General features: G+C 41.4%; 1 protein-coding gene across 2 annotated transcripts in view; it reads right to left on the bottom strand.

Annotated features, from left to right (window-relative positions):
• phlpp1 (PH domain and leucine rich repeat protein phosphatase 1) overlaps positions 1-16,805 on the bottom strand; it is a 42,896-nt gene that overhangs the window by 15,952 nt on the left and 10,139 nt on the right. For both annotated transcript variants that reach the window (XM_071492851.1, XM_071492850.1), the window contains one exon: positions 67-263. In XM_071492851.1, the coding sequence (XP_071348952.1) occupies positions 67-263 (197 nt within the window). The remainder of the gene's footprint in view (positions 1-66; positions 264-16,805) is intronic.

Below are 16,805 nucleotides of genomic sequence, written 5' to 3'. Positions count from 1 at the left end.
AATACCAGGATGAGAAAGAAAAAACTAAAACGGTTATGCCAGTTGTGCTCTGTGACTTTTACATACTTTTCCTCCAATGAGTGGCAGAATGTGCATCTTCCCTGTCTGGCTCTCCTTAACAGAAGAGACGATGAGGCAGGTGCCGCACAGGATGACCTGCCGTCTGGTCCAGCGGTTGACCGGTAGCTGAAGCTTCCCTTTCCGAACGTTGTATGTCCCTGACAGCTGGACCCGCTCTGAGCTCTCGATGCTTTGGGGTTTCCCTGGAACAAAAAATGAGAGATACTGTGTAGTTAGCAGCACGTTAGATGTGACCTTGACGCAGGTCTGGCAGATGATTGGGTACAGTGTGAGGAAAAGAATGAACATAACACCTCTAAATCGCATCAGTTTCATTAAATACACAAATATCAGGTACACAATGACACACAGAACGTGAAAACCAAACAAGACTAAAGGTCTACAACCATGCTAGCAGCACTGTGACATTGTGTGCTAACGTGCTCATAATGACAGGACTAACACGGTGGTGTTTATCAGGTATTAATGTTTACCACTGTCAGCATGTTTGTTTAACATGTTAGCTTGACAGAAAGTACAGCTGATGGGAATGTTATTAGTTTTATGGGTGGTTGTAAACCAAAGTACTGGACCAAGTCAAATTGAGCTGATGATGGTCCTGAATTAAACATAAAGATATCACCAAAGTTATTACAGTTCATTCATCCTGAGAGGATGAATGTCTGTACAACTCTAATGACTATCCAGCCAATGGTTTTTGTGACGTTTCACAAAAAAAAAACAAAATAAAAAAACCCCACAGTGGCATTATAAAGTCGTTGGATTAAGATACATCATTAGGGCAGCATTATTGCTAAGTTTGTTGAGATATTGCATTTGATAAATGAAACTTCTGACCTAATGGTGGCGCTAGATGCACCACAGTTATCAGACTTTATCCTCCGGATACAATGAATATCTGGACAGAATTCCATTGCCATCCAGTCAACGGCTGTCGAGATACTTCAGTCTGGGCCTGCTAAGCATGGCTAAAAAGTGATCTGAGCTAGCCACTACCTAATGCCACAAAATGAGAACTATACCCACAGAGGTTAGCAGGAGAGCACCACCACAAACACACCCTCACAATGCCTGGTTAGCATAAGATCTAAATACATTCAGCAGCACAACTGTCAGCCTTGCGTGTCCTACTTTGCACAGGGAATTGAATCATTTGAGTCTCAAATTCAATAGCAGGTGCACCACTTCTAAATTATACTCGTACAATTTCTGAGCTGCCTTTATTCAGTTTTACCCATCTGTCTGCCTCTCTCTCCATGCCCCGTTCTCTTGTTTCACTGCCAGCCTGCCAAACCTGACAGTCAGGCTGCTTATCAGGCGTTCTGTCAGCCAGGCTGTCTTATCGTTCTGTCTAAACATCCACCTGCTTTCTGTCTACTTCCACCTCCGCAAAAACATCCCCAGGCTGGCATGTGCTGTCCTCCTCCCCCCCTGTTGTTTCTCTTCTATCTGTCCGGCAGCCTGGCTTTCGGTTTCTCCCTTCTATCTATAGTTTTGTGTTTAACCTCACTGTTTTTTCAATTAGGCCAAAAGACTCATGGCTTGGTTTACAATTTAAGTTTTCTTTTCCAAGCGACAGATAGCCTTTGAAAATGTGTCTGGTACGGTGGCCTGCTGTAAACTAGCTGCATCCCTCTTGCAGCGTCTCTTTCACACGTATTTCACTTCACTACAAACACAGAGTGAAGCAGAGGGGGGTATGGAGGTGAGTTTAAGAGAGGAAGAAAGAGTCAGTAGGGTAAAGCAAGTGCAAACTTGCACACACACTCATGGCTTTAAATAATTCAGGGCTTTCACATGCTGACTGTCAGGCTAACGCAGTAGAGTACTGCACTGCAAACTGCTCTCATCCAACACGCTCAGAGGAGTTTAATAACATTCGGACCAGAGGTCTACTTATTGGAGCTGATGTGGCTAAACCCGAGGTCAAGAATGCATACATGTTTCATTCTTTACATATACATATATATTTAACATATACATAACTGACAAACTTTGGCAATCAGAATTTTTTTTTCACAGGGCCCTGACCTTTCCTCTGCTACAAGCTAATCTTGTGTTCACAGCACAATCAATAGCCTAGATTGCAAAAGGATATTTGCTTTAGTAAATGCTGAGTGTGTAACATAGCATACTATTGTTAAATGTTGATTACAAGGGCGGGCAGTCTTGGGACAATCATATATAACTAGTGGGCATGCAGCAGAGCACAAGCCTCTGAACAACTGCAGAAAGCATTAAGACGCAGCAGCCTGCACAGCAGATGATGTTGTCAGCATTCTTCTGACTAATTTAATTTTCTGAAGAAAAACAGTGAGAATGCGATACGACACACATCAGGCATGTCATGTAAGACCCTCCCAACACCATGCATAACATAATACTGCAGTCTAGCAGTAACATTTCTTCCGTAAGGAATGGGAAACTTCAGTTTTTGTATAAACTGCTTTAACACAAGTGGGTGGTTCTGGAAATAAAGGTATGCATCTCCTTTAAATGAAGGGCTATTTACATACCTGCCAAGCAGTGCCAGTTTAAATATGGTCCTATAAAAGCAAATGCACTTCACACTGTGCACAAAGCTGCAAGACCATCTATAATATACTGTATATGACAATTCAAATTGCATAAAAGCACACCTCTTTCTGATAATTTCTCTCTGTTCTCTGGCACTCAGCCTTGACTTCACGGTAGCAATCAAACCCTGGCAATCATAATCTAGAGATAAATACGGATAAATACATTTTTATGAGATATCAGGATGTGACAGACATCTGTGATATTCTTTGTTCTTACACTGTATTTACAGGTTAATGTAAAAACAATCCTGCCAAAATCCCATTTGGGATTATAATGTTAGCGAATTTACCCAAATATTGCAATACAAGTTAGATTTGTACTTTTCACGTACAGTAGCTTATTAAAATCCCCACAGACATCTTTAGCTATTGTAATTAGATACTGCTCCAGTCCTTCTTAATTTGAACTGAAAATTATCTTATGCTCCACAAAAAAGTTCAGTTCCTTTACATTTTACTTGTACCAAGTCCTAAAAGGCAGATCTGTAAAGAAAACTGAAAACATCTCCAAATCAGAGACTTTAGAAAAGAACACTTGACACCGTTTCCATAAAAAAGTGAATCTGTTGAATTGTCAGACTTTGGGACTAAAAATCAAAAGTCAGTGAATGCTGCCGCTCATTTTATTATGTCTTACTTGCACTGCCTCCAAAAACTCTGAGCTGTCCCTTCTCTGTTCTGGTTCCCCTTCTCTCCACTGCTGATCACCACACTCATTTAATTGCACTTCTGAAACAAGTGGAGTGTGCAGCAAGCGAATAAAACTGCAGGTTTTATCTCTCTTTAAAAGGTCATCATTACCAACCACTCCACAGGAAATGCTATTAAATGAGTGGGCATTTGTATTATTGAGAGTATATGGACACAGTGGTATGGGTACTAGCTGGGAGCCATCCCAAATAATTTTGTGGTATATAGTTTTGGGAAGGAGGGAGAGTGTAGAAAATGGCTGAAAGAAAAATAAAAATAAATTTTACACACCAACTTCATTGCTGATGTAAGGTACCATGTCAACTTGGCACACCTAATTGTACATACAAGCAGTTTTACAATCCAATGGACAAATACATCAGGTGTCCTCTTTTGTTTTCACTTACAAACAAGTAGTTCAGATAAGCGAGTTAAACTGGAGACTGGAGTTTCCTTTAAGAGGAAACATGAGGAAGGGAATGATAAGGAACATGAGATAAGGAAGCAAAGTTAAGATTATGAGTTTTAAAGGGGAAAATTTACTAGCAAGTAAAAAAAAAAAAAACTTATATAATATTAATATGTTGATATTTTTCATGTTTCTATTTAGGTTTCCTTTGAAAAATCAGGCTTACACTGTTTTCTTGCCTTTACTGCTGCTAATATTAATGTATCTAATTTAAACCTAATAAAAGAAGGGGGGAAAAAAATGAAAGCAGCCTAATAGGTACATTTACGTTTCAGATCAACACAACCGCAATCTAATTAAGTTGTCCTTAGGCAAGGAGCTATCTGTCCACCAAATTCCCTCCAAATCCATATAATTTCTTGCTACCAGACAGGCAAGCCAACTGGCGTGACTGAACAGACCGGTTACCCCCTTCCAACTTCACTGGCTGGCAGAGGTAACCAGCAGGAGCATATTTTCACGACTGAGCTTAGGAAGGGGGTATGTGTTGCATTAGACAAATTATTCACAAGCTTTTAGCCTCAATATGTCACATGGGCATATTCTTACTATTTTTAGGCCTTTTGTTGGAACGTGCTCTCTCCCACACAAGCATATGCACAAACACACGCACCCTACTCCTCCTCCTACTCTTCCCCTTGCTGACATCCACACACACACACACTGACACAGTGACAGTGATTAACCATCTCCATATGTGCATCCATCTAATTGTCGCCCCTGAATGTCGATGGACCAAAAACAGCAAGATATTTTTCAGAGGGAGAACAATACAGACAGCTTTGAGTGGGCTGCTTTTGTGATAGGAGAAGTTTGAAAGCTGCTCCTGTAAGGATGTGGCAGTTTACAACCATCACGCGTGGACGTGGGATGACTGGATGGAGGCAAATGTTTCAGTCTAACCATGGGAATCCACAGTGGAGGAAGCAGGGAGATGGGTGGGACTCCCACGTGAGCATCCTGTTTACAGGGGTGGACCAGGGACGAGTGGAGTCTCTTGGTAACCTTACAGTAGAGGGAAGGAAGTTATAAGAGACAGTTGCTGTATTCCAAATGTACCAACCACTGGCCACCTACACTAGAAATATTTTTAGCAGCAATGATGTTAGTCATAGTGGTCATCCCATTATCTATGGGCGATGCATACGATGTGAAGTTAAAGATAAGAGACAGGCCCTGCAAGGTGGGTGTGTTCATGCGAAGAAGTCGGTCTATTCCTAGACCTACTGCGTGTGGGAGCAGGAGTACTACAGTGTGTGTGTGTGGGTTACTGGAGAAGGCTTCCTTCCTTTTTCCCCAGGCTCAGGAAAAGACAGTTTCCCCTCCACACTCAGCTTCAGAAGCCATGTGTGTGCACCCCTGCTGCTCACACACACACGCAAAATTTACAGTAGCAAATGAGAAAGCCCCTTATATTACTAATGTCACTGTCAGTGGTGAAAAGTATTCCTGCAACATCCTGAACGCACAATCAGTGATTCAAATGCAAACGAAAGGGGAGCGACACCAACAACAACCAAGCTAATGAATAATTTTAAGTTATCGAATCGGCATTGGAGAGATAAGTTGTTTTTCTGAATTCACGAGATAAATCCAGTTTTTCTGAATTAACGAGATATGTTTTGTTTTTCAGTTTTTCTGAATTAACAAGATAAATCCTGTTTTTCTGTTTTTTCTGAATTAACGAGATAAATCCTGTTTTTCTGTTTTTCCGAAATAACAAGATAAATCTAGTTTTTCTGACTTAACAAGATAAATCTAGTTTTTCTGAATTAACGAGATAAGTTTTGTTTTTCTGTTTTTCTGCACAGCATGAGAGGAGCAGCAGCACGGAATAAATTACAAAAACAGTATTGTGGATATTTCTCACTTTGCTCTGATGGTCTGAAGAACTCGCTGCTGCTCTGTCTCGTCTGTCTGTGCACTGTCAGCAACCTTAAACTTACCACGGAGCAAAATGATTTCACTGAGTGTCTAATTGTGCTACAGTTAGAGACTGTATAAGCTACAATACACTATTAGGTTTTAAAAAAATACAAGTGTGATATGATGTTATGATATTGAAGGAGATGGAGCAACAGGCTCAGGTCAAAGTTAAGCCACTGATGGAGTGAGGCGGGTAGACAAAACATTCAACTAATGGAAGGTTAAGAAATGGTACAGTCCACTGAAAGGGGTGTCTGAAATCGTATTTCAAGATTCTTTCAGACTCTCCCAGTCCCCCCTGTAATTCGAACCTTGGCTGTATGTTTAATATGTTTTGTTTTTGTATATTTGTTTTGATATACTCTCTACAATGACAACTTTCAAAATAATGAAATGAGACACCCAGGAGATGATTTCAGTGCACTGCTGTGACAATACACTGCAGCACTTTGCTTTAATAGCGAGGAATGGTTCAATTTAGGACTTTAAGCCTGTGAAACACGCATTACTGTATTATTCAAGAATGAGCATGCAGATGTGTAACAGCTGCTACTGACAGTGAGCATGTAATATTTATATAAGGGTGAGTTTTTCCAAAGACAACCATGAACCATGGTTTCAGTATGCTCAGCAAATGTTTCCAAAACCAGGCTACAAAGCTGCTTCCCGGATGCCCTGCTGCCCCTGTTATCCATCATTGTTAGTCATCAGTAGCTGAAGGCTGACCTCTCTCCATCCATCTCCCAGTTAACAGATCAACGTTTTTTTTTTTTCCTCTGGATCCTCTCAGTAATAACAAGGATTCATCCCTGGTTAATCATCCTGCCCTGCTTAATGTGACCTGACATCAGCACACCTCCACTACAGGACTGGGCATCCCGTACCGTAGGGCATCGATGACCCACATAAGTCACAGCAGAGCGCGAGACTGCGTAGCAGCATACTTGCTTATTCTATATGTGGTGACAGATGTGATGTGCCGGATGTTAAGTCTCTAGGACCTATACATGCTTCTAAGTCCATATCAGGTTCTTATTTTTCCACTATCTGATTGATTCAGCTTCTTCTGAGATGTATATTATTAAAAATCTAATTACAAAGGACGCAACTATAAAAAACACTCGTGAACTATCAGACTAGCCATCAAATGATCAGTGCATTGTTGGAGATACTAACTTATAAAGAGCAAACTAGAGTTGAGGGAAGTTGGTGTAGCAGCAACGTAGAAATGGATGTAAGACAGAGCGAGGCCAGCTGTTACTCTGCGACACAAATAGCTGCAATGTCCTTCTGTTCATAACACACACGCATGCGCGCACACAATGTTACAAAGCATCTACTTAAAGGTGTGTGTTTGCAGGCGAGGGAGGGATGCGATTCCACGCATTTGATCAGCTATGTCTCTTTGCCTAAATCGCTCCACTCCTTTATTTATTTTTTCATCTCTCCTCCCCATCTTTCTCATTCTCTATGGATGACTTAAGGTGATTACTCAGATCCAAAGTGACAGGCTGTGTTAAGCCAACGGTCTGCTCAGGCAGCAGTTGACGAGCCTTGCTGGAAGGTGGCAAAGGCCATCATGGGTGACAGGCTGCTCTCCGCACTCACCGCAGTGTCCCACATTATTTTTGCTGGCGTTACACCTCACCTTTCCGCACCTTTCACAGAGATGCACATGCTGAACTGTGAACATGTGGCGGCAACACACATTTTCAGGAACGTCGTTTAGCTTCACAGTTTCTGAAATGAGTGATCCGTAATTAGTTGCTTCTTAATCCTGCAAACATCCTCTTCAAAAGTTCCCACGTATTCTCACATAAATGGGTCCATAGAGGGCATGCAGGGCATGAAACCCCCTCTGGGACTGAGGAGGTGTTGATGCGTGAAATGTGTCAAGCTGTCCTTTGTGTAAAAGTGATAAGAAGATGAGGTATGTGTTTGCATGGGAAATATGTGCGGTGCTCCTTCACTATCTCTGTGTGACACTGCATTTGCACATGGGCCAACATGTGTCAGTGCATCCTTTGAATTGTGTTCACTTTTCACATTTTGACTACAAAGGAGGCAATGTTAAACAAAATGTGCAGCAGTCAAAATACAAAGCAAGGACAGAGAGCGCTTGGATAGCTTTATTTTGTTTGAAGCGTGGCCCTAAGGAGGTCAACCTGTACAGACATTTACGGTCCTCAGATGATGAAGCCTACTGACACTTCCTGTAGCAGTTTCACATTTCTGGTTTGGAGTAATGGATGAATTTGAAGCAGATATTCATGTCCTCCTCATTATGAATTCTTATAATTTGGTAATACAATAATTCTGTTTTTTTTTTTTAATCCAACAAAATAACACAATTGTATGAGTCCATAACAACTAGAGTATATTAGTGCAAAGAGCATTCAACAGCGAAATCATGACAAACAGCTGTAAACTGATTGATTAGCTAGATGAGTTTTTAGATAATCATTCATGTCACAGCTTGCTTTCATAATCTCTTTAATTCATAAAACAATTAAACAAGATGAGACTGATATGCATTTTAGATGGGTTAAACCATATCTGTGAATGTTTATGATTCTAAAAAAGAGAAAGAAGAAGGTTACAGTACAGAATTTTAACTATCTGCATAACAGAAAAACAATATCTACTAATAATTCATAAGGTGACAGGCATTCTGTGTGTGCACTTTTTTCTGTGCACAGGAGAGTGCTGAGGAGTGCTTCCAATCCCTCTAGTAAAAAGCTGAGTGACACTGCTTTGTGCTCCTGTCTATTGTCAGACACTGAACATCCTTCAGCTTAAATAGCTTAGCCGAGGTGATGCCAACCCCCCCCCCCCCCCCCCCCCAAACCTGCACAGCTCTCAGCTGGTGATGTAGCATTAAGGAGTAGGGTTTGCCTTGGCCCAGGTGACCATGAGACGTCCCTACATCCCCGGAGAGAGGGCGAAGTGGATAATTAATAGATTGATGGATGTCCTCGAATTCTGATAGCTCATCTCTCCTGAACATGTCACCAGGAAGGACACAATCACATAGTAACACACACACATATACACATGCCAACACTATACAAAACCTCCTCTTTCAGTCCAGTGAAACACATCCTGAATCCAAATGAGGTCACAGCCTGCAATATCTTCCCCATCAAACCATTATTACCCTTTGCCCCTGGGGAGAAGGGAACTAAACAGCCCTCTGCTATTAAAGGCATTGTACAACTCCAGTTATCAGGTCAGTGCATTACCATACAGTGCCTGTGGGGGCAGTGTGTGGATGCATAATGGCACAGGGATGACCTGAAGGAGGATTTGTAGTTCTCTGTAATGCTGAATTATATTTTTTTTTTTTTCTTGAATTTGACCCACTTGCAAACTCAGTTGCTCTTCTGTATTTTTAATTTCTAACATGACTTGATGCACAGCAGCAGCAAGTCAATCCACTTCATATCTTCACATGTCATATCATTAACCTGATGCAAATCTGTGTTTACGGGCAGAAGCAGAAACAGATGCAAAAATGCAATCATAACTCATACGCCTTACAGCTGGAATGAGGAACTACAATGTGAAAGGCCCCATAAGAGGTTAATAAATCAGGCTGTGCAGCTATGAATTTTTAAATAAATGACTTATGTACCCTTAAGCGAAAGAAAAAAAAAAACAGCACTTTTGTCAGCAGCACCGTCCTTCACAATACCCGCTGCATTGTGAACATGCCTCATCATCTCATTCTGTCAATATCCACCTAAAAATACAACCCAGGGCAGCAGACAGAGAGGAGAATTGCATTATGGATGCTTCAAATTGCAGGTGTTGGCATCAGTGTGTGAAAAAAAAAAGATTTTCCCCAGTGATTCCCTCTGTCGGTAAAAGGGTCGGATGCTGACGTACATAAATGTGTGCTCCCCCTCTCCTCCTCCTCTTCCCAGCTCCACTCCTGCTGCTGTTATGTAATGACTGTGTGTTACGAAACCTTACATTGGAAAACACGAGCCCACTGATCAGCAAGCTCAGAGAACACAGATATACACATCAAAGCTCTGGGGGTTGGTTTCACCCCCTGTGTAGATGAATGCAAATGCCGTCACTGTGCTCAAGCATATAATACGTGTGCGTGTGTGATTGTGTGCTATAAATTAATTGAATGCATGCGTGTAAATTTGACTGTGATTGTGAGGCCGTGAAAGTGTGCAGAGCTCCGGAATGAATTATTGAGTATGTTTGTGGGTGAGTGTGCATATTATAATAATAAATGTAATAATAAATAAATAAAAGTACAAGAAAAAAAAAAATAATGAGGGTCCATTATAGCAGCATGTTGCAGCACAAGAGTGAATACTGAGAGCTGTGCAGGCTGGTCTATGGCAAGAAGGAAATAAAGACAGATCCAAATATAAGATGAAGATAAGAGAAACAAGAAAGAGAAAAGAAAAAGAAAACAAGGTAAGGCCAGAATAAAGAAGAGTGAAAAAATAATAATGTAACAATAGATAAACACGTGTACAGACAGAAAAGGAATTGGATACAGGCACATCCTGTCACCTCAGGCAGAAAGACTCACAAGAGGAAAGTGCTATGAGGCTATATGAGCTCATCTCAGTCAGCTGTAACCTCAGCATTCAGAGTGGCACAAAACAGAAAAAATACTCTCAGGCAGACAACACATTCTCTTAGGCTGACAAAAAAAAAAAAAAATAGACATTGTACAACTGTATAAAATCATACATGAGTGGATATTAAACAATAATTACAGTTGGGGTTTTATCATTGTTGTTTTGTCCATCATTTTTATCAGCTGATGTACATAAACTGTACATGCACAACTACAGTCAGTGCAGTGAGCCAAAGATGAACCATCTCTGGAAAGTTTGGTTATTCATTTTACCGTCTGCCTTTGTTTATCTTCCAAGTATGTTTTGCAAACCTGTGGGTTTTGTTTAAAGTTAAATACAATGTAATAAAATGTATGGCCAGTATTCACTCTGCTACAGCCATTAAACATATGTGCACTCACTAGTTACCTCTCTGTATAGTAGCTGGCATTGACACTGGCAGAGTTCGTCATTACACATTACTGATTCCTGCAGACAGTGTGCACCTGCACATCAGGATTCACAGGAATCAATGTGTGTACGCACTGGACCAAATGTAGGGGACAAGAGCCGGTGCACGTGCACGTTGCAAGTAATTTGTGCGCATGCTTATATGTCACGTAATGACATCAAGTGGAAGAGCAGAACAGCTGTTCCCAGCTGAAACACATTTGTGTTGGTACAAGTATGACTACAGCGATTTATGAAGAAGGCAAGCTGCACGAGCTGCTTGTCTTCTAATGTTGTGTGTCTGACAGTGTAGCTGCCCAGAGTGTGTTTTCTGCCCCCAGTGATCAATAAACGTGTCATTTCGATATGAGCTCTGGGACTTGCAATGATTATGACATCCTAAGCATTACTACCAGCAACCTGATGTTGCCAAATCGGCCTAAGTATAATAACATTAACACCTGAATGATCATCATCACACTCCTGTTTGTTGTTTTGTCAGACTTCTTCTGGGTAATCTCAGAAATTAACTTGGTGACATAAGTGATGGAAATGATGACCAAAGCTACAAGAATATGATTCATGTGGTAAAAGACCAGAATTATCCTTTAAAACGAAAGGCAAACACACACATACACATACACAACACACCCACATACACACACAGTCCTGATAGATTCCTTTAAACAAAAGCAAAAGCATTTATTCATCACCAGAGACGCTACAAGAGAACAGTGAGGTCTATGAACTGACGACGTGGAACCAAGCAAGCTTTGTGACAAGACCTTACATCACAGTGTCAGCCTAATTAAATGCTTATCTTTTTTTGTTTTAAGTTAACAACTCAGAAAACACTTTGGTGTCTCACTCAGCTACAGTGAGTGTCTAATATCTTGCAAGCAAAAGGTCAGATGTATTCTCTGTCAAACCCACCGAGTGTTTATGTAATGCTGTTCCCATGTAGACGGACTTAAAATGCATGATAAACTTGTTCGTTGGTGTGGAAGAGGATGAATGCGTGAGAAAACAAACGGGAGGCTGCACTTCCACACACAAACTAAAGCAAGCCTGCACATGCGTGAAGTTACTGTTGTGTGTTGATAGTAAACTGGCAGGAGAGCCACGGTGCCCTGTTACGTAATGGGGCTCTGTCTTGCTTGCTCACACACACGTACATTCACAGGTCATCACCAGACAGGTTTTAACTATTCGTGTGCATATTTTAGTTTTTCAGAGCTGACATGAAATGTCTTAGTTTCTCCTACTTATCTTCCCTAAAGTATATGACATCAGGTTTTAATATCTCCAGCTGACATACACACGCTGCAACTCTTCGTTCCTCCGCTTACTTTCTTCTGTTAAGATTTAAAGTCTGAGGCATTTCATGAGTCGGTTCTTGCAGGATTTCACCGTTTCTGGCCCAGCTTATTCACGACCTGACCTCTCTTTCTTCACTCCTCACAAAATCCCAGCCCTCTTTTAATATGTCAGTACAGGATCCATCCTGCTTAAGTGTCCTGAGTTAGCACACAGAGGCTGCTGCTCTGTAGCTGATCATTCTCTCTGACCCTCCCCCAAAAAGGGAGAAAAGCGAAAAGCGAACTTCCAAAAAGGCCGAGATAATGTACTACATTGACATTAGTGTCCTATTCAGCCCTCCTCTGCATTCACCGCTTCCGCTCCAGCTCCAGACTGGCACACCCATCCCCAGGCCCCACCCACGGACCTCCACATGGCAGCGGTCCCTGCAGTGTGTCCTCGGCATAGCCTGTGCCACCACGCTCAAGGATACACTGTTGACAGTTACGGGTCACTGCAGTCCAGGCACAGGGTGGCACACACTCATGAATGATGCAGCACTCGCCTTCAGTCTTACAGCTCTCTCACCAACACATGAGGACACATAATCAGGCTTGCACACAGGCAGTGCATGCACAATGACACAAAAGCGAGCTGCAGCATGTAGAGGAGATGCAATTAAAGCAAATCCCAGAAGCCAACAAACAATGTGTGACAACACTGAGGTAGATTCTCTGCCTGGAGAAGCTTTTAACCAAGGTATGAACCGAGGGTTACGCGCCCACTATGAGCTCCATTATAGCGTCTGTAACACTATAATAACACTTCGTTGATATAACATGTCATATGGGGCACAGATGAAAAACATGGACTGCAAGCATGACTCATATATATTTTTCATGGATCATATCAACTCCAGTTTAGTGCTGAAATAACTAGTCAATAAATCAATTTATGGGTCAACAGAAAACTGATTTTCATACATTATTGATAAGAATTTGTCCTACTTATTAAAGGGGTATTACAGAGATTTAGGATCGTACTGCCATGAGGTGGGGGCACTCAAAATCGATGCAGCACAATTTTAGCTCCTCGTATGACTCAAGTTCAAATATGCTGGATCCTATAGGTCTCATTATGCAACATAATAGTGTTAGACTACCCCTGCCTGAAACATGCCCATATCTGCCAAACTCCCCAACCTGACTTTGTAAAGATTATTTGTCACATGCTAGTACAATATATCCAGTTACATGCAGGGTGGTATACACTTGCAGCTGTGTTAAAAGGGTTGGTGTGCAATAACGCAGGCTTTCTGTTATACAATCACAGCAAAAATAACCCTGGTGACATCACTTGTTATTTTTTTCAGATGACAGGAAGCTCTCTCCAGATCCACAGAAGAAATACTGCAACTGCTTTCACTCTGAAAACTAGTTTTTGTAAGTAAACTAACCTTGGTTTGCGAAACTGGTGAAGTGTCAATTTAAAGACAAATATTAAACATTAGCTGGTTCCATTTTCTCACATGGGATATGAGACTTGCTTCTTCTCCTTTTTAGTAATTCCAAATGTAACTTTTTTTTCATTTTGGACAGCTGATCATACCATACATATTTATATCACCTTGGGCTCTAGAAAACATAGATTTTTCTGCTATTTTACAGACCAAGTGACTGATCAATTAATCTTTAAAAAAATTAATAAATTTGGTAATAAACAATAAGGAAAAGACTGTCAGATTATCCTTCTGTGCATATTTCTAAGATTTACCCAAATCACATATGAGGTTTCTCAAACACACATTATATCTCATGGTTCAGGGCACCGGTTGCTCATCAGCAGCATCACTGTGTCACTTCAGCCTCCACATTCTGTCACTCAGGAGTTGCTAATGGCTTGTGTACAGCAGCAGCCTGTCTCTGCAGCACTTCATACAGCTTTGATAAAGTGCAGCGCCTCATACTGTATGGGGGGGGGGGCTTAAAGAGAACGAGAAAGAGAGGGGAGTCAGGTATTGTCATCTTAAGCACCAGTACAATAACCCCCTCCCAGACACAGAGGTTTAGGTTTACCCACCTAGCATTCAACCCCCCCTGGGAAGTGCATCAGGGGAGGGTGAAATCTGAGAGCCAGGGATGAAGGGAGAGTGGCGATAAAGGAGCAGGCTGACAACACCTCCCTCTGATATGGAGGCTACAGAGGCGAGATGAGAACGCTAATTGGTGAGCCAGTGAAGGTTTGATGTCGCACAAAAGGTTAGAGCTGATTGTGGTGGAGTGCGCATGGATATGCACGCATCAGTTTATGTGTATGTGTGAGTGTGCGTCTGTGTTTATGTGTACGTCAGTGATTAATTAGCTTGCAGGGACTCCCGACTGTTTGTCGCCCTGGGTTTCCCTGTTCATTTGTACCACTGCATTAATAATGCCCGTCACTGACAGAAATGAAACGAGGTCATTTTGCATTCAGAGCTCGACATCCTCACTCTTTCTCTCCTCGTTTTTCTCTCGGTTCTTTTCACAAGATCACAGTCATGGTCAATATTGCCTTGAGCCAAAAGTGCTTCCGAAAGTGTCTCCCTCTCAATACCAGCCTCATGAATCCTCTTAGTAAATGTGACAGACAAATGAAGCTATACAGCAACAATTATCCAAAATCAGTCCCTTCACGTTGTGAAAAAAAGCAATGAACTTGACCTTTATAACACCCCTGTATTCACACATAATATATAGCAGAGGCACAGTTTGAGACAGAATTTTTATTATTCCTTAAAACTTTATTTTGATGCCACTAGAATCAGCCAATGTTTACCTGACAGGAAAGTAAATAATGAATCTCCCTCTGAATTACTGTGCCCTCCAGTAATACTAATCTCTTAGTTTCAGCATGTCACTAATTTAATTGAAGAGTTAAGGCTTATTTTTGACACTCAAAAAGAAGCGATAAAGGTTTTAATGAAGATACTGAAACAATTCCACTATCCCAGCCTGAAGGCCAGCGCAGCGGTCCATTAGACAGAGACAATTTAAAAGGTCAGAATAGAGCAAAACTGTGAAAGAGAATCAGTTAGGTTGTTCGCGTCGCAGAACTGGGTGAGATGTGAATTCAAGCATCAATTCAGAAGGGATTCATAATGTGTCCCACAGCTAAACGTATTGAGATAATCAGTAAAAATTACAATTACAGGAGCATCAGAATTTTGCATCACACGAACCACAGCACCTCACACAGCCAATGTATTTAGAACCTGCACTGTCACCAAAGCCCTCTGTCCTATCATACTTTACGGTATGAAGAAGGTTGTGTGTGTGTGTGTGTATTTCTAAGGTGAAGACAATGTGATGTTTCAGTCTGTGACAAAGACAAATCTGATCTGACTTTCTCCCTGTGCTGGAACTGCTTTGTGTTTTCCTTACACATTAATATCCAATGTTGTATATTGAAGTTACCTGCATCACTAACATTGTTAACATTGTAAGACCAAGTAAGTATATATTTTTGTGTTATTAAGGATAAACCCTTTTTTTTTTTTTTTTGACATGGTAACTTTGGCTTTTCTCAGCGAACAGATGTAATTTTATGTATTGTTTGCACACGGAGCATGTGCTACCAATCAACATTTTCATACGTGCAGTACTGAGCAAGAGACTGGGTGAATACCAGAGCAGTGCCCTGTACTGTAATATCATGAAGAGTGTGATTGGTGAACCAAAAATTGCAGCCTGCTTGAGGCTCCTGTCTGAACTTGTTTTGCTCATACACAAGGTTGTGAAAGTGAAGCATTTGTGCCATTTGATATCACAAATATACCAAAGCTGATACACTTTCTAACCATTAACTGCTGGTGAACTACACAGTGTTTTATTAAATCAATAGTTAAGCTCAAACGTAACGCAACCTAATCGCTGTCAATCAACAATTTTGCAACAATGCATGCTGTTGGATGCAGTTTGCCAACAAATCTGGTGTCACAGCCATCATGATGCATTATGCATGATGCCAGGAAGCCGCCTTTATGCGAGCAGTGTGTGATGACAATGACATAGTTTGTATCGCTGGTTAGAATTATTCGCTGCTAATCCACAATGAAAGACAGTCAAACGACTTTCAGTTCCAAGTTTCCCCTGAGGGTGGACCACAGACACACACACATAATGGTTTGTTATTGTGTGTGTTTAACCTCTAACGCCATTCATTATCAAAAACTATGAAGAGCTCTCGTAGCTTAGCTAAATCTGGAAGTGAGCCAGTTGTCCTGGCTTTATATTAACGGCCGCTGTGTTGTGGTATTCCTTTGATAGTGGAAAAAAAGCAGAGTAATAAAGAGATTCCTACAAGGGAAGAGGACAAGCAATAATAAAGGTAAACAGCGACTGTTATTATTTCTAGTCCAGTGATTCTCCTTTTCTACAAAGATTAAAAATGCATCTGATGGGCAGCAGTAGCCATGGGGTAATTGAGAAGGAAGTTGCCCATGAAGACAGCAGCTACACAGTCAGTTGTTCTTTAATCTCGCAGAAGGACAGCCCACAAAGTAATCAGACCCCAGATCTGTGGTTAAAGCTACAATCAGTCCAGTTCAGTGCAGAGGGAAAGGAGAGAGAGACAGAGAGGACAGTTTTCACACAAGAAGAGTGAATGGGGGAGAGACAGAGAGAGAGCAAGAGAGTTAAAGGGCTGCTCTCTCCTGATGATGCGCAGGGACAGGACGAGTGAATG

The sequence above is a fragment of the Trachinotus anak genome, unplaced genomic scaffold, assembly GCF_046630095.1.
Source record: "Trachinotus anak isolate AG129_WGS33_773 ecotype Australia unplaced genomic scaffold, CSIRO_AGI_Tana_v1 ptg000012l, whole genome shotgun sequence".
Classification (NCBI taxonomy): Eukaryota; Metazoa; Chordata; class Actinopteri; order Carangiformes; family Carangidae; genus Trachinotus; species Trachinotus anak.
Note: the sequence above shows the minus strand (reverse complement) of the source record. Positions and strands in the feature narration are given on the sequence as shown.